The sequence below is a fragment of the Macrobrachium rosenbergii genome, chromosome 9 (assembly GCF_040412425.1).
Source record: "Macrobrachium rosenbergii isolate ZJJX-2024 chromosome 9, ASM4041242v1, whole genome shotgun sequence".
Classification (NCBI taxonomy): domain Eukaryota; kingdom Metazoa; phylum Arthropoda; class Malacostraca; order Decapoda; family Palaemonidae; genus Macrobrachium; species Macrobrachium rosenbergii.
The window spans coordinates 13,926,506-13,952,661 of NC_089749.1; the positions used below are offsets into that span (position 1 = coordinate 13,926,506).

Below are 26,156 nucleotides of genomic sequence, written 5' to 3' on the forward strand. Positions count from 1 at the left end.
TTATACGCTCTACAGAAAACTCGATTGCGCCGAAGAAACTTCGGCGCATTTTTTACTTGTTTACATGTTTCCCCAAATAACCCCAAAAAACCCATCGAGCAAGTGAAAAAACAAGGGAGTTTTTATTTCTTATTCTTTTATGCTTTTTTTATACTTTTATTGCTCCTTATTACCTTCTTGTTTTCATCGGTTATTTCGGGACTTCCTCCTCGAAGGTGGCCTGATTTGGTTTGGATGCCGGAACCAGATGATGGGAGAAAAGGAGGGCACTCGTTGTAAGAGAGAGAGAGAGAGAGAGAGAGAGAGAGAGAGAGAGAGAGAGAGAGAGAGAGAGAGAATTTTCACGCCCATCCAGGTTTATGACAAGTTTCTTCCTTGGGCGATCTGAAATTAATATATATTTCCTTTCATAACACACACACACACACACACACAGAGAGAGAGAGAGAGAGAGAGAGAGAGAGAGAGAGAGAGAGAGAGAGAGAGAGAGAGAGAATTTTTCACGCCCTTCCAGGTGTGTGACAAGTTTCTTCCTTGAGCGATCTGAAATTAATTTATATTTCTTTCCATCACATACACACACACACACACACACAGAGAGAGAGAGAGAGAGAGAGAGAGAGAGAGAGAGAGAGAGAGAGAGAGAGAGAGAGAGAGAGAATTTTTCTCAAGTAGTCCAGGCATATGACGTATCTCTTTGTTCAGTGATTTGGGATAAATTTATATTTTGTTTCAAAGAGAGAGAGAGAGAGAGAGAGAGAGAGAGAGAGAGAGAGAGAGAGAGAGAGAGAGAGAGAGAGAGAGAGAGAGAGAGTTTTCTCAAGTATCAAAGCGTATAACGTTTCATCCTTTGAAATTAATTTACATTTTCTTTCAGAGATAGAGAGAGAGAGAGAGAGAGAGAGGCGGGTTTGAATACTCATCAAGAAGATAAAAGCTATATCGTATCATATTCCTGTATCGAGAGAGTCTTCCATACAGCTTGAAGGAATCCATGCACCCACAATCTTCTTTTCTTGAGAGCATAATCCAAAATAATATCTGTAAACCGAGCCAGATCAGTTTTGCGCTCCTTTCCAGGCGATGTTTACTTTCTTGTTTGGTGGCGTTCAGAAGGTCAACAAGAAATAAATAAATCAAGTAGATACACAGATAAAGATAGAGATAAATAAAGATGAATAAATAAAAAATAAATAAATAAAATAAATGAATGAATAGATAAATAAATGACTCTATACATTAATAAATAAATAAATCAATAACCAGGCAAACAAACACATAAACACATGAATAAACAAACAAAACAAACAAATAAAAGAGTAAACAGATAATTAGAAGACGTTTCAGAAAGGAAATTCAAAGTAAAAGTAACAAAATCAACGAAAGAAAATGAGAAAAAAAAAAGACTATGTGGATAAAAAAATCCACAACGAACGCCACCAGAAATCCAAAAGGAGGGAGGGGACTGAATACTGGATTATGTTGGGGAGGGGAGGGGGGGAGGGGAGGGGGAATAGGTAAACCCTCAGAAATAAGCCTAAAGAATATCTCAGGGTTTTATCCGGTAAATCTAAAAGACAATTACAGTGCGTATATGGAATAGTGTTATATAATATATATATATATATATATATATATATATATATATATATATATATATATATATATATATATATATATATATATATATATATATATATATATATATATATATATATATATATATAAATATATATATATACATATATACAGTATATATATATATAATATATTCATAATAACTGATATTAATATTGTAATATTAAATTGGCCTTATGCCAGTAAGAATTCATGTTCTTACGAGCAACTCATAACAGGAGCTAAGTTAATTACCAAATTTACAAAATTTCTGAACGAGTGTTTTACTGAAAATGAAAATTTGTATGAGCTTTTCCTGATACAGTTAATCTGTTTGTAACTTGAAAGTCATATTAAACAAAGCTCGTTTGACACACTGTTGTTTGTTTCTTAAAATTCTATGTAAATCACTTTTTCTCTGTAACCTTAGAATTAAATGTTGGCCATAATTAATAGATCTAATAAATAATATATTACAAATGGAGAAAGGTTTCATGAAATTCATAAATACTAGGAAACAAAGAGTTCTGAAATGCCTCCGTGATAGGTAGAACACTCCAAACGCAAGTAAGTGAGAGAGAGAGAGAGAGAGAGAGAGAGAGAGAGAGAGAGAGAGAGAGAGAGAGAGAGAGAGAGAGAGGGTTCTTCCTTGGTTTTTGTGTATAATTCTGATATCATTTACGAAATCTTTCTCACAAAATATATATCTAAAAGTCACAGAGAGAGAGAGAGAGAGAGAGAGAGAGAGAGAGAGAGAGAGAGAGAGAGAGAGGTTCTTCCTTGGTGTTTGTCTACAATTCTGATATCATTTAGGAAATCTTCTTCACAAAATATTTATCTAAAAATAAGAGAGAGAGAGAGAGAGAGAGAGAGAGAGAGAGAGATGTCTGTCTTCGATTCTGATATCATTTGCAAACTCATCCTCCTAAAATATTTCTCAAATGAATGAGGAATGACCCTTTAAAAATGAGAGAGGGAACGTGATGCCGCGGACGGGGAGTTTTTAGAAGACTCTGGAAAACCAGAGAGAGTAAAAATCGAAGTATCACTTGGGTCAGATACACTCCAAGGAATGGAATCTCGATCTCAAGCAAGAAGTAGTGAGTTTGAGAAACACCAATTTAATATTGTGCCGGCTTTGTCTGTCCGTCCGCACTTTATTCCATTCGCCTTTTTTTCGTCCGCGCTTTTTCTGTCCGCCCTCAGATCTTAAAAACTACTGTGGCTAGAGGGCTGCAAATTGGTATGTTGATCATCCACCCTCCAATCATCAAACATACCAAATTGTAGCCCTCTAGCCTCAGTAAATTTTATTTTATTTAAGGTTAAAGTTAGCCATAACCGCGCTTCTGGCAACGATATAGCATAGGCACCACAGGGCCGTGGTTAAAGTTTCATGGGCCGAGGCTCATACGACATTTATACCGAGACCACGGAAAGATGAATATATTTTCGGTGGCCTTGATTATTCGCTGTAGCGGCTGTACAGAAAACCGTTCCTTCGGCGCAATATTTACTCGTTTTACATCTGCTCCAAACAGAATGAACGTTGTTCGCGTCAGATTAAACAAGAATATTTGACGGGAGAAACTAAGAGTCTGCAGCTAGTTATTAAGCACCAAACCACTTTCCTTTCTATTTTGCCACTCTAAAATCAAATCTGAACACTCCCTCTAAGAATTCACTCAGAGTCTTATATAATAAAGAAAGGAACTACACTTCAATTCGCCCCGTGATTCCACGCAAACAATTTAGCACTAATCAAATCACCGGAGAACCAATTTGTCAAGAGTCAGAGGGCCAAAACCATTGCCTTGTTTCGACTCTTTGTTATGCTTCTATTAATCCGAAGCGTAAATTACAGGGAAAAGATTACAGTTGTCTAATCTCGCGGTTTTGCGGTCATGACGGTTCAATTGCATTGCAGCTGTAGTCAAGTGTCTGTAGTTGAATGCAGGAATAGGCCTAATGTACTTTTACAGTCTTTTCAGGTGATCAATCATCCTGACGTAATTCTCATGCGACAAGTTAATTTGTTTGTGGTGCAACATGTCTTGCATGTGGAGCAACATATTTTGTACGTGGAGGCCACATACTCTTTACGGGAGATCAAGGCTACATAGTCTGTATGTGAGAACAATATATCCCATATGATCGTTAAAGTAATGTACGTTTTCCATGTTAGAGCCAAATTTTTCGTATGTGAAGCAACATGATATTTGTATGAGAGAAATATTTTTTGCATGCGAAAGCAAATTTGTTTGTATGTGAAGCTACATATCTTGTTAGGGAACAAAATTAAGATCAAAATTATTTTTTTTATTTAAAAAACAGGCCTATCGCCTTCCCAGGCCTCATGTCTCACTTTATTTTTTCTTCCTCTTATTTTAAGTCTTTTATACAATCCTTAGTTAGACAAGGACATTAGATTTCCCATCCCGTCGGCCTCCTACAAGAGAGTAAATGAGTAGAGGAGGAGGAGGAGGAGGAGGAGGAGGAGGAGGAGGTCTATCAAGACGCGCCTCTCAAAAGACGTAAGGTTATATGAGTAAAAATAAAATCGCTAACAGGACATTAGATTTCCCATCCCGTCGGCCTCCTACAAGAGAGTAAATGAGTAGAGGAGGAGGAGGAGGAGGAGGAGGAGGAGGAGGAGGAGGAGGAGGAGGTCCATCAAGACACGCCTCTCAAAAGACGTAAGGTTATACGAGTAAAAAAAAAATCGGTAACAGAAATAAAATTCCAAATGGAGCAGTCCTAAATATTTCACTGATAAGCAATGTCAAAAAATTGCCCCTCCCATCCGCCTCCCCGTGGAAAACCATTCTAAAACTATTTTCTCGTCTCCGCACATTCATTCCGAAATGTCCCCCTTCTTCCCCACCCCCCCTCCCCCAACCTCCCCTACAAAAAAAATGAAAATAAAAAAAAAGTCATTCAATAAAACTTTGCCTTCAGTAACAAAAGGGCTCTCGGAATTGGGTCCAAATTAAATTTGATATGACTACAGAAATATTGTGAACCGTTGAAAAGGAAAAGAGGATGGAATCAAAATATGATATAGAGCTTTTTTTTTTTTGTCAGTAATCACGGAACGTTTCATTTGTATTTTGACAGTGAGTTCTCAATATATATATATATATATATATATATATATATATATATATATATATATATATATATATATATATATATATATATATATATATATATATATATATATATACAGTATATACATTGTTGTAGCTTACTTCAATATCTCCTTGTCATTGCTAGAAAAAAATATACCTTAGTTTTACCAGACCACTGAGCTGATTAACAGCTCTCCTAGGGCTGGCCCGAAGGATTAGACTTATTTTACGTGGCTAAGAACCAATTGGTTACTTAGCAACGGGACCTACAGCTTATTGTGGAATCCGAACCACGTTATAGCGAGAAATGAATTTCTATCACCAGAAATAAATTTCTCTAACTCTTCATCAGCCGGCCGCGGGAATTGAACTCCAGCCCATCGAGTGACAGTCTGAAGCTCAACCGGCTCGGCCAACAAAGGGCTTTGTCATTGCTAGAGTAATGACAAGATGATACTGAAGTTTGGTTTAAAGAATGGGATTATTCTTCATAGTATTGATAGCAAGAATGACTAGAGAAATGACTGACAACAATTCAGCGGGAATAAAGGGAAACTTTCAATCTTCTGCAGTAGCCTTAAGTATTATTATTATTATTATTATTATTATTATTATTATTATTATTATTATTATTATTATTATTATTATTATTATTATTATGTTGAATAATATGGCTGCATTTTGCGAATTAATTTTATACTGAGTTTTCGCAAAATGCAGACATTTTATTCAACAAAACTTGGCTCAAAGAGGGTCTTCTTACTTCGTATTATTATTATTATTATTATTATTATTATTATTATTATTATTATTATTATTATTATTATTATTAAATTAGAATAAGGTATTCATCAATTTTTGACAAGATCAATCTCAGTTGTACACAGACCATTTTCTACTAGTTAACAAAATTTCACCATTTTATTTGAATTTTTACGCATTTATAATGTAGTCTTTTTAGGACCAAAGACCTGCGGGGGAGGGGCTAGGTAACGCCCTCTTCTAGCCCAGACCCGAAGATGACAGGAAGAAGGATAAGGAAGGGGGAACGGTGGATGAACGGAGATAAATAAAAAAAAAAAAACAGAAGTAGGAAGAGATTAACACAGCTTAGCTGTCTCCTCCAAAGAGGATTATCAATCTCCACGAAGTAAAAGTGTGAAGAGGTGGGTTGACAGGTGCGGATATATTTCGAATATACGCAGTGATTCCTATTTGTAAGCTTCCGTGTTCTAATGAGCGTCGGAGTAGGTTGGCACAACCTTGGGGTTAGCAAACTCACCCCAAAATTTAAGGTCTAGGAACTAGCAACAGACCTTGTGTGCCTGGTGTTAGCGACAATGGGTTATGAGGGGCGAGAATCCCATGGAAATGAGTGATGTTGAAAAGGAGTAGGTCTTCCAGTCCTCATCAAATAATTATGAAGAAAATGTGGACACAAAACACTGTATTTATGATTCAACTTCATCTACCTGACATATTTGGAGATGACTATTTTTTACTTACTCCTATAAATCCTGATCTACATTCTAGCATATACTATTACTACTTCAGGAACTATTTTTCACTTCACTTTTAATGGCCACTACTCCTATAAATCACAATTTACAATCTATCATATACTATTATTGTTTCAGGAACTATTTTTCACCTCACATCTAATGGCTACTACTCCTATAAATGATGATTTACAATCTGCCATGTACTATCCACTACTTCAAGATATAAATGTTTTCTATTTAGCGTCTGCTATCTGATTCTATTAGGCATTACTTCAGAATATAACTATTTTCTATTTATCGTTTACTATCTAATACTCTTAGAGAAAGCTTCGAAGACTAAACATCTAAAACACGCCACTCTAAGAGAAGAGGGTTAAAAGGTACTCTGCCCTAAAATGGAAGACTGTAGTATCTGAAAAAATACAGAACTGAGAAAAATGGTAGATACTCCCTTGCCTTACTGCCGATTTTGCAGATACTGCAAATGGGACCCCCTAAATACTCGTGGAAAGCAACGAAGAATCATTCTGAAACTGCAGTAACTTGTGTATTAGTGTTTCACGATCCCAACAGGTGGCATATCTCAGTTTCGAAAATTTTGCAGATACTGCAGTTTTCCATTTTAGGGCAGTAACTCTGGTCTACCTGTATGGAGGATTAATTAATGATCTCACCTGAGTACCCGACTATGTACGTCCGTCTTCGGACGATCGGCGTGGACGGAGCTTCCAAATCGTTCATCATTATTCTGAAAAAAAAAATCTCTTCATTAATCTGGTCATTGTGCTGCATGAAAATAGAATGTTATTTCATGGGAATAACTTTTACTGATGTTCAAAATATTTTTAATAGAAAAACCTCTTCGTTAATGTGGTCATTATGTTGGATGAGAAAAGAATGTTATTTCATGGAAATAACTTTTATTGAAGTTGCCAGTATTTTTAATAGAAAAACCATATCATTAATGTGATCATTATGCTGTATGAAAATTAAATATCATTTCATGGGAATAACTTCTCTGGAAGTTGGAGGCAGATTTAACAAATAGTAAAGCAACAATAAAAATAATACACTATAAAAATTTATATATGAAGTTTGTACCTATTATCACAGGACTGAAAAACACTTATATTATCATCATTATTCTGGAAAAAAAAACTTCATTAATGTGGTCACTATGTTGGATGGAATTAGAATGTTATTTCAAGGGAACAATTTTCTTGAAGTTGTAAGTATTTTTAACAGAGTACTCAAGGGAAAATAAGCGTGATAAAAAATTTGCATATTACATTTTTGCCTATTACACAAGTAAAGAAACACTTTGACATTATCATCAGTAACTTACTGAAGTAAATTTACATTCATTCTCATAACAGAAAAGCTAATAAAAGAATCTTTATTATTACCTACAAAACCATCCATATCACTATAAACCTTTTCAACGCCAGCCGTTTGCTTAGCATTTCCACCCATCGCACAAATGAAATTACCATGAAAGTCAACTTCCAATCGTCCGCCATCATACCACTCCCATCGAATCCCCGTAGACTTCCATGAATAAAAACAATGAACATTTCATTTCCCGCAGTTTCGGACGGAGAAACGACCAATTTATTGGGAACGACTGTCAAAATAATATCCTGGGTCATATTGCGATGGCCCGACTTGGCCCATCCTCCCCCTAGCCCCCTCAAAAAAAAAAAATAAAACGACAAACGCCAAAAAATGTACCCGGAATCCTGGCCGTCAAAAATGGCGGGAAATCTAACCGCCGTGACCCACTAACGTGGTTAATGGTGGCCTTAACGACCCGCTGTGGCCCTCATTATACGCTCAGGCGGCGTAATTATGCTAAGTTTGAAAAATGCGTCGATGGCTATGTATTATTCAACCCCCGACGCCCGAAAAGAAACGTTTACGCGCCGGAAAACAAAATCTAGGTTAAGGTCTGTTCTCGAAAGCTTTGTGCAATCGTTAAGCGAGATCTTTTCTTTAGTATTAACGGTAATTTTGGTTTTTGACTTAATCTAGGATGTATTTACGATATGGTCTTAGAATTGTATATTTCAGTGCAATAAGATGCAACGTGTGTGTGGGTGTGTGTGTGTGTATATATATATATATATATATATATATATATATATATATATATATATATATATATATATATATATATATATATATATATATATATATATAAAGAGCGAGAGAGAGAGAGAATCCACACTTCCATTGGATTTCATCTCAAAATCTAATCACCTTTCTATCTGCCTACCGTACACCCCTTCAAAAAGTTTCACTTTAATCCATAAGTAATTCGTTGAAATATATCACTTGACCAACCAAACATGCTAAAAAAAAAATAAATAAAACAGTTGAATGCAGAAAAAGCCTTAATTACCCGATCGAAAAGCCAATAAAAATGAGAAAAGACGCTTTCGCTCTCAATTCAGAAATCAAGTTCAGTAGCATATGATAATCTATTCCTTCACTGTAACTAATCACAGAATATTAAATCCTCATCATCCTCATAAAGAAATTAATATTCATGTCTGACTCTGCAAGCAATTTATTTTTGAACATTTTCAGATTTACGTTTGAAACGTCAAAGCTATTTATTGCGACGCAAATCGTAATCAGTATGCAACTGAGGAATGGTAATTCTTTTGAACCCTGTTTGTGAATAGATATTACTGGAAACTGTTTATATTCAGATGAAAAGACAAAAAAGGCCAGCCAAAGGTTGTTCAGTCAGTTTTGGGAAACAGTAGCCAAAAGATAGGTGGATTCATTTTGAGAGAGAGAGAGAGAGAGAGAGAGAGAGAGAGAGAGAGAGAGAGAGAGAGAGAGAGGGTTCGTCACCGCAGTTTTTGAAAAGGAGGAATGACATATAATTACGTCCACGATCCCGCCAGAAACATGAGTTCGAAGATCTGTGAACGGCTGGCTCACAATTTCCGCCACTTCTAATTTCGGTCAAGTAATTTAAACGTAAACCGCACCACCCCCACTAACCACCACCCATCCCCCTCCACATAAACGTGTGAGAAAAGAAATTTTTATCTTCGAAAACAGGCGGCAAAAAAAATAGTCGTCCTGGTAATTCCGTTGCTTCGAAAGGAAGATCTGCAACTGCAACACTGCATTTTGGGGGGAAATTTCGACGACTTTCAATAGGCCTCGTGTGTGTGTGTGTGCGCGGTCGGAAGCTATAACGAATTAATAGAATTCGGCAGCTGATTGGTTTATTACCTCAAAAGGTTGGGTAGGAGTTCAGAAGGTTTTCAGTACGAAAGATTGGTTATGATTTCCCAGGAAAATATCTGTAGCGTGGCGTTGGTCTTCATAGGATATATTACATTTTCAATGATCGTGATAGGTGTATATATATATATATATATATATATATATATATATATATATATATATATATATATATATATATATATATATATATATATATATATATATATACTCTCACAACAGTAACCTGCAGATTTAAAAGATAAGCAAAATAAATGTGACTATTATCGGAAATACCTATGTTGCAGTGAGTAATTAGCCTTAGCGATGAATAAAATTTGATATTTACAAAAAAAAAATCTAAATTAGTCCTAATAATAAAAACGAAATTCACATCCTTAAATTACCACCTTCCACCACACACTATTTCGATCACAAAAGGCAAAACTTTAACATTAAAAGTATTATCACTTTCAAGAAGACTCAAAATAGAGCCAAGATTCGCCACGGGAGAGGTCTATATCGGCGAGGAGAAGATGGATTGAGAATAGGGGGTAGAAGGGGGAGAAGGTGGCAGGGGGGGGAAGGAAGCACTGAGGCTTGGGGAGGGGTCGAGAGAGGCAGGGGAGGGGAGAGGGAAGGAGTAGTAGGAGTTTATGAAGATGGATTTAACATTCATATTGCATCTGCGTTCGAGACTGCCAGATTGGAATCCGCGAGAGAGGGATATTGGCGAGGTCTCGCTCTGAACCGGACGCATACATACACGCGTACATAACCCTGGTATTTGCTCGCAGATATTATCTCGCTTCAATGGGCCACATATGCACTGCTATATGTGTGTGTGTGTGTGTGTGTGTGTGTCTTAGTGAATCAGGTCCATATGCAGCTGGGGTCCATTAGTGTAAACATGGGTGATCGGAATGGCTGTGTTATCCCGCTGTTTTGTTAGGTCTATCGTGTCCTCCGGCTGTTACGTTTGAGAGTGTCTACATTACATTAATACATGTTTATGGCATGTCATAAACATGATTGCGTGTGTTTACTACATGTCATCAACATGTCATCAACACGTTTACATGTGTTTATTACATGTCATCAACATGTCATGAACATGTTTACGTGTGTTTATTACATGTCATCAACACATCATAAACATGTGTTTATTATATGTCATAAACATGTGTTTACTACATGTCATAAACATGTTTACGTGTGTATATTACACGTCATAAACATGTTTACGTGTTTATCACATGTCATAAACATGTTTATGCGTGTTTTTACACGTCTTAAACACAGGTCCGTAACATATCGCGTGTTATCATAAACGGTTTATCGCAATGTACGAGTAGTTCGAACCGATACCCAAAATTTGCCACCGGTAGCTGACCTGTTTTCGGCCTTTCATTCAGGTATTACTTGCGATATGTAAGTAATTTCAAGTCTCCGACGTTTTTCAGCTATTACGCTGTTCATTCAGCTGTGGACGCACTTTTGTCTTATTCATTATTCCGGCCCTATTATCTAACCTTTTACTATATCATTTTTTTTAGCTACTTCGTGACATTTCATTCACTATTTCGGCTGCATTATTTTGGCAAAATATCATTCATTATTCCGGCCCTATTCTTCTAACAAACTCTTACTATCATTCAATATTTTTTTAGCTATATCATTCTGCTAGTGCTACACTGCCCATTACTTACTTGATTATTAAAATTATTTGACATATCTTTCATTATTTTGGTTAATGAAAGACATATCTCACACTAACTTAATGATACCGAAAAGTAATTTGCTATGTAAGGCATTACTGGTTTCTTAGAAGTATCCGACCATATTCTAAGCACCAATGGTCTCTTATTTATTAAACGGAAGGGACAATATTACGATATTCATCAATAAAAATTATTGAAATATTGACATTTGATTTTTGCGATGTTCAACTGGCAAAATGGATTATAGCATTGGATAAAAAAGAAGTACTCGGTTCCTTGCATTTATTACAAGTGTAAGTAAAACCTCATAAAGCTAAAAAACAGCTTCGGAATATACCAGAAGAGTACAATCATACAATATATACATATACAATAGATCTGGCTCAAAATCACGGAACTTTTATTGCTGAAATTTTTAGTAAGGAACTTTTTGTAGTTCCCCTGACACAACACCTGTGGATCCAAAAAAAAAATTTACAGAATAGAAGTGATGATTCCGAGACTACGTTTCTTTTATTTTTATATAGGAAAAACAATCTTGTACATGAAGATAAACACGAGACTAATGATATCATCAACAAAGGTTTAAAAATCGAAAAAAAAAATTCACAGAATTGAAGTAATGATCCAAAGCCTACGTTTCCTTTATCTTTATAAAAAAATAAAAACTTGACATTAACTTTAACATTAACCTACTTAAAAAAAGCCGAAACCTCCACGCATTGCCTACCATTACAAGCGAGGAACAATAACGCTTTTATGGATGATGCAAAAAAAAAAACTATACCTCAACTTTATTCTGAAAAGAAAAACCACATGCAGTCTAGACAGTTTTTTTTTTTTTAGTTTGTAAATTAGGGGCGTAATCGCTGACGGCAAAGAAGGCATAACGTCCAAACTTCGGTGCATTGCCGAACTTCCAAAAATGCCGCGCATAAAATTTAAGTATTGCAATAAACGGGGTACAAAAGATCGGGTGCAAAAATGGCGGGAAAATATATGAAGGTTTTTTTTAATCGCGTTAATGATTATTGCATCAGTTAAATACGTTTGATTAGTACCGGTATATGCACTCTTTTTTTTTGAGAATGTAAATATGTAGCTTATGACGAATACACATGAAGTTTTATATACATACACTTACGTGTATATATATATATATGTATATATACATACATTCATATATTACATTTATACATATATATACAGTATATACATATACATACACATATATATATATATATATATATATATATATATATATATATATATATATATATATAAGCTTCAGTTGACATACTCATGTGGGTATTTTATTATGTACATGGCAGTTAGTTAACCGTAGTGCGTCGCAAACCAGTGTGAATGAGGCAATGGTCAAGCAACCTCACATCCAATTATCTCCTGAGAACTAGAGAGCTAACCCAACCGAAAAAATATATATATATATATTTATATATATATATATATATATATATATATATATATATATATATATATATGTGTGTGTGTGTGTGTGTGTGTGTGCGTGTGTCTGTGTGTGAATGTGTACGGGTGTGTATGTATGCGCATCCTTCTTTTGCAAGTGTAAGCGTCTATTCCAAACACCCATCCCATCCAGTGTAAAAAGCATGCTCTCAAAATAATGGGAAATTATTGGAAAACCAATCTAACTGAGTTTTAACATGAAGTGGAAAAGTGACATCCGATGATGCATTTTTTTCCCGGGGATTAAAAAACTTCATAAATCCCAAACCTTGTTAATAAAAGAGGGGTAAAAAACAGGTTTGAATAACTGCAGTATTCAAATTAAACACTGGGGTAAATATTGCTTGCTTACTTTTCATTTTATTTTATGGGGTGTGGTTGGTTTGGGGTCAAGGATAATTCAGGATAACACTAATATTGAAAAAGGAAAGGGATTATTTAGGATAATACCATTACCTAAAAGGGAACTGCGGTTATTACACAACTAAATTTTCATTTTCTCAATCCACCAGGAGAAATTAAAACCCTACCTCTTGTTAGTCACATATAAATCGACATATAAAAACCATACCTTTTTTTAATCGCATACATATCGAAAAGGCAAATGACCTGATTCACTTACAGCATTTCTCTCTATTTTCTGTATCACAATAACTTCCAATTTAATCAATCTAAAACATTTGTCTCCATTTCCCTTAACACGAAAATTCCCAGCATGAGAATTGCATAACTTCGGTTTCACCTTAAATCTTGATTTCCTTCAAATCCAGAGTAATGAAGAGAGACACCCAAAGGGCGTGGCACGTACGAGACTCAGAGATAAGCCATAGTACTACTAAGGGGGAACGAGTATTCCATCCAAGTGGAACGTGGAACATGGAACGGGAGGACGTCATGCAATGGAACGCATTGTATTTTCAGGCTCACAAAATCGCGGAACGCGCAGGGAAGGGTGAAACGGAAGTGGAACTAATACTTTTACAGTCTTAATGGAACAGTGGAACATGCAACAGCACTGCAGTGGTTCTGAACATCAACGGAACGTGGAACAGAAAGACGGTGCTACTGAACGAGATAAAACTAAAAGGGAACCCATACTGTTACAATATCAGCGGAACGTGCAACGGCACTGGAATGGTTTGTTAACCTCAACGGAACGTGGAACAGAAAGATGGTGCTGATACAGGGATTGCGCACTTACATTAGCCTTAATGGAACGTCAAATCTCTTAAAAGAAACACTTCTTATTCACTGTCACTTAGACTTGGAACGGGGAACCGACAAGCCAGTGAAACACTCATAGAAATTTATCTGAGATGAACATGGAACCGAGTGATGACGTCACTAAAGGGAAACACAAGTTTCAGTGACGTCACGGAAGGTGAACATAATTTTCAATGACGTCACTGTAATAAACACCATTTTCAATGACGTCACTGAAGGTGAACATAATTTTCCGATGACGTCACTGAATATGAACATAATTTCAAATGACGTCACTGAAGGTGAACACATTTCCAATGACGTCACAAGAGGGGGAACAAGATTTACAATAAGAGCCTAACGGGAAACATGAGTATACTATCACCCATGTGAAAGTAGAACAACAGAACAATATCTGCGGAACACATTCTCTTCAAAATTCACTCCAGTGAACACAGGTTTCAATATCAGCCTCACGGGGAACATACGGATACCCCTCACTCATTTGAACGTGGAAGAATGGAATAACATATATGAGGCAACAATGTCCTTCAAAATTCACTGAAATGTGGAACAGAATGACAATGTAACAAGTTCGTACGTTTGACCATTTGCGCTAGAGGAACGTGGAACCGGGCAACCCTATCACCGGAAAGTGGAACAGAGGACCAGATTTCCAAAGAGGAAACAAATTTCCTTTTTTTTTTTTTTTTTGTCACAGCGGAATGTGAGATAACGGAGGCAGCCGGTAGTCTGCGTGGAAGTCACTAATGTGTTGATTGAATAATGAATTTGGTTTTAAGGTCGATTTTAACACTACTGTCGCGTTTGTTTGTTGGTCCAGTTTTACCCGTTTCGTTTGAAATCTGCTTGAGTCCTGCTTGCTAGTTTTTGCTTTCTATGGTAGTTAGTATCAAATTGGTTTGAAAAAAAATTTTTTTTAGTGATCTCTTGATTTATTAAGTTAATTCCATCAATTAACACTACTATCGTTTATTTGTTAGTTTAGTTTTACCCGTTTCGTTTGAAATCTTCTTGATTCCTGCTTGCTGGTTTTTGCTTTCATGCTTTCTTTGTTTGTTAGTATAAGGTTGGTATGAAAGAATCTTTAAGCGAGTTTTTTTTTATCGGAAGATCAAGTTAATTCCATCAACTACTTTCCTTCTACCTCAATTCGTATTCCCATATCAAAACTCCTAAGAGTGCGTCTACACTGCAGTCAACCATGTCATAACCACGTCTGTAACATCTCGCAGACACATCACAAACAAGTTGAATACAAGTCAGTGACTTGGTAGCCCAAACAAATGCTTAATACAATTATCAAGCCTCTGCCAAAGATTCGTCCGCCATTTACGGTCGTCAACTTGTTCTCGACCTGTTTGTGATATGCATGTGATAAGTTCCAGGCATGTGTTTATGACACACTTTATGTTTGCTCTATGCCTGGAGACAAAACATAAACACACTTGACCAGTGCCCAAATCCCCTCTCCACCCAAGCTAGGACCAGGGAGAACCAGGCGCTGGCTGCTGATGACTCAGCAGGTAGGTGTTCGAGGTCCCCTCAAAACCCAAACCCTAGTTATCAGGGACGCTATGGTGGTGTTTTGTCAGTGAAATCTATCAAGTCACGTACTCTTAAAATGTGGACCACCACATTTTATGTAGTTGGAAAAACTAGTTTTCGTCACAGAAGTTAAAAAAGAAAAACACATCAAATGAAAAATGACTGTAAGTACACTATATACGAAAAGTGGGACAATTGTCGATATGGAAGAAAGAGCAAAGATTTCAAGTAACTTAATCACGGAGGGGAAGCTGATGAAAAATGTGATGGAAGGAATTGCCTTCTGAGAAATTCCAAAGGGGAGAGGGAAGTACTTGGAATGCATAATGAAGTGAAGGGGTGAGGGAAGAAATAAGAGTACTGTTCAGAAATTGGGGCGAGGGGAGGGGCGAGGGTGGAGGGCTGTGATGGGGGTGGGGTGGGGATATGGGAGGGGGTAATGAAGGAAATTAATCTACTTTCTATGATACTACAAGATGATTCTTTTCTTATCTTGTTTGTAATATATACGCGTCGACTGTAGATTACACACACACACAAACATATGCATACATAAATACACACACACAGACACACACACACACACACATATATATATATATATATATATATATATATATATATATATATATATATAAAATGTTGTAATGCCCGCCCTGTTTTTTTTAGTTTTTTCTAAGGTCATTTTCAAAACGACTACGTTATAATACTGAAAATGACAGACACACACATATGCATTAGGCAGGAATCAGTCCAGTTTAGGAACCTCCCCAAACACCCCACTCTTTCCCCCTCTTTTAACACGTGACCTAACAGTAAACCGATGACAAAATCCACTCTTCAACTGAATCTCCGTTGCTGCAAGGAGGGTTTGACAATCCCCTTGAACGAGGGGAACCTATCTCCCCTCGCGTAGTTAACCCGGTTAACCCACCCTGGGTCTGGTTAATTGTCGGTTGGTGGCGGGAATGTTCCACAGTCTCTGATGCAAGCTTTAAAGTATCCTGGAATATATGCTTCTCTACATTAAAATTCGCTTTATTCTTTGGTATTTATTTTCAAAAGTAGTCAGTATTAGATTTTAGATTTTTTACTTTGTTAGATATGCTCAAGGTTTTTTATGCATGATGTTGTCACTTCATTTTTTGCCTTTTACGAGGTTCAGCCTTAAAAACACACCCTCGTTCATGCCCTGTACTGCATATTTTCGTCCTGAGCATGCTGGAGCATGAGAAACCTTGAGTGTATCTAACAAAAAAAAAAAATCTGTAATTTTGTATAGATTACTTTTGAAAATAAAATTCGAAACAAAAACGTGAGTTTTAATCTAGACACAGGCATGCATTTAAATGTGAAAATAAAAAGAAAACTCTAAAATCATATACATATTACTTTTGAGATTAAAGTACAAAAGAAGAACGTGAATTTTAATCTAGACACAAGCATACATTTAAATCTAAAAATAAAAACAAAAATCTAAAATCATATAAAAACATTAAAAAAAGAAGAACAATTTTAATCTAAAATCATTTAAATCTAAAAATAAAAAGAAAAATCTAAAATCATACATATTACTTCCGAGATAAAAGTACAAAAGAAAAACGTGAATTTTAATCTAGACACAAGCATACATTTAAATCTAAAAATAAAAACAATCTAAAACTAATACGAAAGAAAAACGTGAACAGTAATCTAAACACAAGCATGCATTTAAAGATATTTCAAACCTTGCACCAAAGACTGCGGGCATTCTCACCATCGACTGCCCATTACTTGGGCGAGGGAGGGGTTAGCTACACGAGGGGAGATAGGTTCCCCTTGCACACGAGGATTTTCAAAGCCTTCTCACAGCAACGGGGATTTATAGGATTTACAGTTGAAGAGTGAATTTTGTTCCCATCTTACTGTCAGGTCACGTGTTAAAAGGGGAAAGAACTGAACTGAATATAGAGGTTAGACCAAAGGCCAGGCGCTGGGGCCTATAAGGTCATTCAGCGCTGAAACGGAAATTTACAGTAAAAGCCTTGAAAGGTTTTGTCAACGCAGTTGCACTATGAATCAATTGTTAGGAGAAGGTGGACAGTAAGATGGAAGAAAGAGCATATGAAAGGAGGTACAGTAAAAGGAACGAAATGGGTTGCAGCTAGGGGCCGAAGGCACGCTGCAAAGAACCTTAAGTAATGCCGACAGTGCACCGCATGAGGTGCACTAACGGCACTACTCCACTAAGAGGGAAAGGCGAAAGAGTGGATTGGTTAGGGAGGTCTCTTAACCGGATTCCATCTGCCCTGAGAAGGTTATTTGAATTAATCCTTTGTCTTTTAGGAGGTTAAATCAATGGTTTTATTCGTCCCCGAGGTTACATCAGGGGTGATTTAGTTTTTCGATGACGTAACTCAAAGGATTCCTTCTTGTTAAGGGAAATTATTGATAAGATTTTTTTTCATTCTCGAGGAGGTCGCTTCTGTGTTAATTTACTTTTCTTACATAAACTATCACTAAAGCAGGTTATTTAAGATTTTTTTTTTCAGAAAAGAAAAACACCTATGAAAGGGAGTTTTTCCCCTAAAAAGTTTTTTTTTTTCATAAAATAAGAATTTCAATCTCTATATCAATCTCTTTTCAGCTTCTGCCATTCCTGATGCATCATCAAGTGTCCGAAAACAACTGTAAAGTCATCCAGTAAATCTGAAGTGAATTTAATCAATCATTAAGGAGTTCTTGCCTGATTCACGTACAAAATCAGCGGGAAAAACTTGGTCTTCGTTTCGTGAAAGATAATACAAGGATTTTCTCCTCTTTCCGTTTTTCATTTTAACAGGATTATCAGAAACAAACATGTGAAAATTGTGCCGAAGTTCCTTCGGCGCAATCGAGTTTTCTGTACAGCTTATAATCAAGGCCACCGAAAATAGATCTATCTTTCGGTGGTCTCGGTATAATGCTGTATGAGCCGCGGTCCATGAAACTCTCAGCCGGCCGTGGCGGCCTGTGATGTTGCGTTGCCACAAGCACGGTTAACTTTAACCTTAAATAAAATAACTACTGAGGCTAGAGGGCTGCAATTTGGTATGTTTGATGATTGGAGGGTGGATGATCAACATACCAATTTGCAGCCTTCTAGCCTCAGTAGTTTTTAAGATCTGAGGGCGGACAGAAAAAAGTTCGGACAGAAAAGTGCGGATTGAACAGTCAATGTTATTTGTCAAGTTCGTGCAGAAAAGGACAAACGAAAATAAACCAACTTCAAGAATTGTGTTAAAATGGTTTTAAAACATGATGAAAAATTTTAATAAAAAATGAAAACAAAAATTATCCTAAAAATGGCCAGGTAAATCGTTAGGAAATTACAACGGTTTCTTACCAGAAGTAGATATGAATAACGAGTTTTTACGTGAATAAACTCCTCCACACTTGAAACTTAGTAATGAACAGTTACAGAAACAAATAAAATGTACAGTAAAAGCAAAAAGATATCAAAATGACCACATGAAAATTCAAGAAAAGTCAATTAATTCTTACCTAAACATAGGAATGCCTCGCAAGAATGTAGGTCATTATATGCAAATGTTTAGAGAACTCAGAAATAAATATATAATCGAACACATAAATAAACGAGACAAGTAGCAAGAAATGCCAATAGCGCCGAAACAACCGGAAAATATAGAAGAGCAAGTAGCTTTCATATCTCATTAGACCGAAGAATTTAGGTCAATATATGCAAATGTTTACAGACCTCAGAAATATAAATATATAAACGATCAAATAAAACAAATAAATAAATGAAACAAGTAGCAAAAAAATTAAATAGCTCCGAGACAACAGGAAAATACAGAAGAGCAAGTAGCTTTCATACCTCATTAAACCGAAGAATTTAGGTCAATATATACCGATGTTTAGAGAACTCAGAAATAAATATATAGACGAACAAATAAATAAATGAGACAAATAGCAAGAAATGTAAATAGCGCCGAGACAACCTAAAATTACAGAGGAGAAAGTAGCTTTCATATCCAACTGGAGACCAAACGCAGTGGGACGGAAGTGGCACGACATTTGTCAACATCCACAAGAACTTACACAAACTCACACAAACGCATGCAAACGCTCTCACAAAGGAACGGGGCACAAAAACCCGTCATCACCCGAGGCCATTCGATCACATTCCTCATCAAGAGGATTTGAGAGGGGATTATCTCGCCTTTTAAGTAGAAGTGAACGACCTGATTTCCTACTGAATGTTATTATTCCCCTTCTGGGTTGATGGGAATTTGTGCTTCCGGGGCGAGAGAGGAATCGATTCCTGAGTTGTTGTTGGAAGACGCTCTCTTTTTTTTTTTCACTAGACAAAATGGATGTCGGTCTTAGTGGATGAAGCGAAATGCTCCTTCCATTTCAATCCTCTAGGAAATTCCATTTGCATGGGAACAGGATTCCACTGTGAGTGGAATCTCCTGGATGGAAGAAATGCTTTTCATTCATCCAGGAGATTCCATTTCATTCCTCCACGAGATTCCATTTACATGAGAAAGGGATTTCACTGTGATTGGAATCTCCTAGATGAATGAAAAAGTATTTCATTCATCCAGGAGATTCCATTTCATTCCTCCACGAGATTCCATTTACAGAGGAAAAGGATTCCACTGTGAATGGAATCTCCTGGAAGAAAGAAAAACTTTTTCATTTATCTAGGAGATTCCATTCAAACGGGAATCTTTTTCCCGTGTGAAAGGAATCTCTTGGTGTACAAAAAAGTAATTCAAAAGGAATCTCCTGGATGAATGAAAAAGTATATTATTCGTCCCGGAGATTCCATTCACACGAGAAAAGGATTCCGATGTGAATGGAATCTCCTGGATGAGTGAATTGAAATCTCCTGATGAATGAAATTCATTCATCCAGTAGATTTCAATCACACGGGAAAAGGAATCTCCTGGATGAATGAATTCGTTTAGGCAGCATATTCCATTTCATTAATCCAGGAGATTCCATTCACTTCCCGTGTGAACGGAATCTCTGGGATGAATGAAAAAGTATTTAATTCAGCTAGGAGATTCCATTTTCTTTATCCAGGAGATTCCATTAAAACGGGAATCCTTTTCCCGTGTGAAAGGAATCTCCTGGATGAATGAAAAAGTATTTAATTCGTCCAGATTACATTCACTCAGGAATCCTTTTCCAACGTAAATGGAATCTCCTGGAGGAATGAAATGGAATCTCCTGGATGAATGAAATACTTTTCATTCATCCAGAAGATTCCATTCACATGGGCAAAGGATTCCCGCGTCAATGGAATCTCCTGGATGAATGAGTTGGAATCTCCTAATGAATGAAAAAGTATCTAATTCATCCAGATTACATTCACACGGGAAGAGGGTTCCCGTCTAAATGGAATCTCCTGGATGAATTAATTGGAATCTCCTGATGACGAAAAAGTATTTAATTCTTCCAGATTACATTCGCACGGGAAGAGGATTCCCGTGTAAATGGAATCTCCTGGATGAATGAATTGGAATCTCCTGATGAACGAAAAAGTATTTACTTCTTCCAGATTACATTCACACAGGAAGAGGATTCCCGAGTAAATGGAATCTCCTGGACGAATGAAAGACATTTTTTTAATTAAAGTGAACATGAAATAGGATGGCTGACGAAAGTTTCCCTTCTTTTAAAATAAATCCTATCTTGCATTGAAGGGGAGAAGAAATACTTCCTTTGGTTGAAGGGAAATTCAACCAAATGGAGGGAATCCTTCGTAATTAATTATATCATAATTAGTATAATTATATCATAATTGATATATCTCCTGCTGAAGTGAATCGCCCTTCAGTTCAGCGGATTATTTTTACAGAAAATAATTCTATTTTCAGCTAAGTCGTTTCTCTGACTAACAGGAAACTCACATCCGGTTGAATAGGATCCTCTCTCTCCAGAAAGGGAAATCCCCTTTTGAGTTGAGAGGTCCTTCTACCGTAAAAGGAAATTGGGAATCTTTCATCGACCAAAGAGACTCGCTTCTAGAGTCGATGGAATTCCTTTGCAGACAACAGAAAGTTTTCTTCCAGTCAAAAGGCACTGACTTCACTAAAAAATGTTTGGAATGTAGAATTAAGGCCACAGGCAAAGCGCTTGGACTTGTGAAGTCATTCAGCGATGAAAATTATGTGGAAACCAATGTAAAATGGAAGGAAGAGAATGCGAACGGAGGTATAGCAAAAGGAACGAAAAGGGTCGCAGCAAGGCACCTAGGGGACGCCGCGAAGAGCCTTGAGTAATACCTTCAGTGAACAACGTGAGGTGCACTGTCAGGACTACCCACTTACAGCGCTGAAAATGACGTTGAATTAATTGTTAGTAGAGGATGGAAAGTAAGATTGAAGAAAAAGAGTCCGAACGGAGGTATAGCAAAAGGAATGAACGGGGTTGCAACCAGGTGCCTAAGGGACGCCGCTGAAGAACCTTGAGTAATGCCAACAGTAAGTGAGGTGCACTGGCAGCAATAGCCCAACTACGGGGCGCTGGAAAAAGCGACTGGATATACTGAGAAACTTATTGGGTGAGACTACGTTAACCTATCAAGCACTTTCCTAAAGACCCCTTATAAACTTTCGGCTTTGCACCAACGTTCATAATTAATATTCCCCGACTGCAGTTGGGTGTTTTAACGACTCCGCGGACACGCTACCTTTAAAAGCGAAGTTCGTCGGTTGTTCCCGGAAGTTCGGGGAAGTTCAAAGGAGAAGTTGCGTCCTGCTTCGGTCCTGTGTGATGTCTGTATTAAGTCGGGGCAAATTTCCAGTGACCTGTTCGCCATTAGGCTGTGTCGGAGGGACATGAAGAAGTATCTCGGTGCACACTTAGATGTGCAAAGCTCCATCTTAAATTATCAATTATCAATTATTAATTGACTACTGACTATGGAACGGAATAGAATACAAAATTCAGGCCAAAGGCCGAGCGCTAGGACCTACGAGGTCATTCAGCGCTGAAAGGGAAATTGAGAGTAAAAAGGCTTTAATGGTGTAACAGGACGGAACCCATCGCAGTCGCATACGAAACAATTGTTTGGAGAGGGCAGAAAGTCAGATGGAAGAAAGAGAATATGAACGGAGGTACAGTAAATGGAATGAAAGGGGTTGCAGCTAGGGGCCGAAGGGGCGCTGCAGAAGAACCTGAAGTAATAACTACAGCACACCGCGTGAGGTGCACTGACGGCACTAACTCCCACCCCTGCCCCACGGGAATTCATTGACTATGGAAAGTTAATAAAGGAAGCTGCAAGGAACGTGAGAATAAAATCTCTCTTTTTCTCTCTCTCTCTCTCTCTCTCACTTTCATATGTATTACATAAAATACCCATAAAAAGACTGTTGCCTGAGACGTAATGGAAAACACTCAGCGCATAAGCCCCGTAAACTTCACTGGGGCAGGGCGTGGGGCTAGCATCCTCATCCCAGATGTAGTTGTAAACCACAAGTACAACACATTCTGGTTGCCAACACCTCTAATGAAAATAAAAGGTGTATGAATAATAATAATAATAATAATAATAATAATAATAATAATAATAATAATAATAATAATAATAATAATAATAATAATAATAATAATAATAATAATAATAATAATGCGTTCTCTATGCTGACGTATGGCTCTCCAAGCAATAATAATAATAATAATAATAATAATAATAATAATAATAATAATAATAATAATAATAATAATAATAACATAGTCAACAATACTATCTTTACTGTGTTAACTTATGGCTCTCTATGTAATATAACAATAATAATAATATAGTCAACAATACTATCTTTACTGTGCTAACTTATGGCTCTCCATGTAATAATAATAATAATAATAATAATAATAATAATAATAATAATAATAAGAAGAAGAAGAAGAAGAAGAAGAAGAAGAAGAAGAAGAAGAAGAAGAAGAAGAAGAAGAAGAAACTCGATCAGGCCTAGACAAAGCAGCAACGCGCCTCTTTTCCTAAGAGCGAGGGGTACCTCTCCCGAAGAAAATATGATTTTAATAAGTTTTTTTTTTTCTCTGTCTTTCCCGTCTCATTAGCATCGCCTCGAAAACAGCCAACAAAGGGGACGTAAAATCCCCATTAGCAGTATTAAATTGATAATCCTACTTTTCCAAGACGAGAAACGACGTAAGACCTTCGTAGGATACTAATTATCTACGTCTAATTGATCATATAACTAGTATTCACGTCTTGTTTTCATCAAAGTATTCTTGGGCTTGAATAAATTGTTTATGGTTGATTGTACTAGTAGTGCATCAGTTATTCATTAATGTACGTATCTAACAAGATTTTAAGTTCTTTTTAATTATGTTGTTATACTATATATATATATATATATATATATATATATATATATATATATATATATATATATATATATATTTTAATTTTTTTTATTGAATATTATTATATTCATTCTAACACTTATTATCAAAATTCCTAATTTGTCTTACATCAGTTATTCACAAAGGTGAGTACCTAAGATAATTGAATGTTCATTTACTTACCTTGTTACAGAACATTCTTTTTCTTAACTTGCATATTATTATATTCATTCTAACATTCATTTCCTAAATACCTAGTTTGTCATACATCAGTTATTCACAAAGATAATTATCTAAGAGGATTTATTAGTTATTTTACTTTATCTTGTTAGGATGTATTCATTTTTATATTAAATAGTGTTATATTAGAAATTGATTAAAACTGTTATAATCTTTCTGATAATAATAATAATAATAATAATAATAATAATAATAATAATAATAATAATAATAATAATAATAATAATACTTCCTTTATTACTCAATCTAATTACGTCAGCCAATACGAACTAGTCTCAAGGAGTTAACCTAGACACTGATATGTCACTATCTGTTTGGAAGAGAGAGAGAGAGAGAGAGAGAGAGAGAGAGAGAGAGAGAGAGAGAGAGAGAGAGAGAGAATGCTCATTATGTCTGCCATGATATTTTGCGCAATCTTCTCTGCTCCAGTTCTATTGTTTTTCAATTTCCAAGGTGCTTAAAATGGAATGCAGACGATTGTGATTTTGCAAGCGAACCTTGCAATGTTCACAAAAAGCTTATTTTTCTCAAATTGACGTTTCACCATTCATTATTATTATACGAACATTTCCAGATGCTTTAAATAGCCTAAAAAGATCAGAAGTTTTATTTCCTGAGCAGTTTCCCAGGTTTATTTTTCTTCAAAATTTGGTTAATATAAGTTGTTACCACCATGAATTCAGGTATTAGAAATATATCAGCGATGGGAATACATTCACTGAATCTTTCTAGAACAAAGATTTTTCAGTTGCATAATATCTCCTCCCCTGATTTGACAATATCTGGAGGACCTCTACACTTTCCTGCCAAAGTAGGACTCAAAAGTCAAAAAGTCCTGCCAAAGGATTTCGTAGAGAATTGAAAGACGTCATATTAAAGTTATTAACATTTTAAAGTTATTAATAACATTGCTCTTAAGAATCATTACTGACTGTTCCCCCAGAGATGTGGGAATTCACTTTAATGACAACAAGAACGCTACCAGTAAAGTCAGAGATATCCTACAGGTAAAGGTCCCATCAAAAGAAAATAGCTTTCACGGACTTCCATGAGGATTGAGGATGCCATTCAAATGCCCCCGCAATGTCGGAGGAACTCATTTTAAATCCTCAGAGGCTATTAATGAGGAAAGCAACCTGCCTAGAGGCACACCATACAATGACAGAATCTCAACCTCTAATATTTACAGATAAGAGTAGGAGTATCCAAAGAAATTTGTAAGGAGGAAGGATACCCTTCTCAGGGACGGTTCCGGAGAAAAAGAAATCCTGCCTAAGATCTACTAAGGACTCTCTGAGGAAACAGGAACATTATTCACGATACAAAATGCGTCCTCAAAGACAAAGGATTCCTTTAAAATCCCTTTGGGAGATTCAAGAATCATCTGAGTTAGTTTCCTTCTTTGAATACGAAGGAATTTTTAAATTTATCTCAACAATGACAAAGTAATCGGATCTTTCCTAGATAGTGACCCCCAAGGGTTTTCGGGGGTCGTTATCTAAGACTAATATTTCTTGAGGGTCATTATCTTTATGATATTTACAGTTTTTTTGTTTACGTTTTTACGGTAATCCCCAACGGGTTAAAAAAATCCCCAACGGGCTTGTACCAAACACGCCGCAAAGGTGGATACATACAGTATTAAAAAAAAATCCCCAATGGGCTTGTACTAAACACGCCGCAAAGGTAGATACATACCGGGTCAAAAAAAATCCCTAGCGGGCTTGTACCAAAAACGCCGCAAAGGTGGATACATACCGGGTTACAACCCGTGGAGGTCACTACCTAGGAAAGATCCAAGTAATCTTTTGCGGGACCTCCCAAAGTGCAGAGGAATCCTTCCAAGCAATCTCCCACAGGACGGAGACATCAGTGAAATTGGTTGTCCTCGGACAAAAAAAAAAAAAAAAAAAAACTTTCAGAATACTCCAACGGGGAAATGGTATCCCGACCAGAGACAACTCCAAACCACTCCACACTTTCCCCTCCGACACGTGACCTCACGCCGAGGGGGGGCGAAATTCCCTATCGAACAGAATCTCCGTAAATGAAAGAAACGGCTGAGAATCCTTTTG

General features: G+C 36.5%; 1 protein-coding gene across 1 annotated transcript in view; it reads right to left on the reverse strand.

Moving 5' to 3' along the window:
* The window catches only part of LOC136841469 (sperm-associated microtubule inner protein 5-like), a 94,342-nt gene that overhangs the window by 53,502 nt on the left and 14,684 nt on the right, over positions 1 to 26,156 (reverse strand). The window contains exon 2 of the mRNA XM_067108416.1: positions 6,925 to 6,998. Coding sequence (XP_066964517.1) covers positions 6,925 to 6,994 — 70 coding nt within the window. The 5' untranslated portion in view covers positions 6,995 to 6,998. The remainder of the gene's footprint in view (positions 1 to 6,924; positions 6,999 to 26,156) is intronic.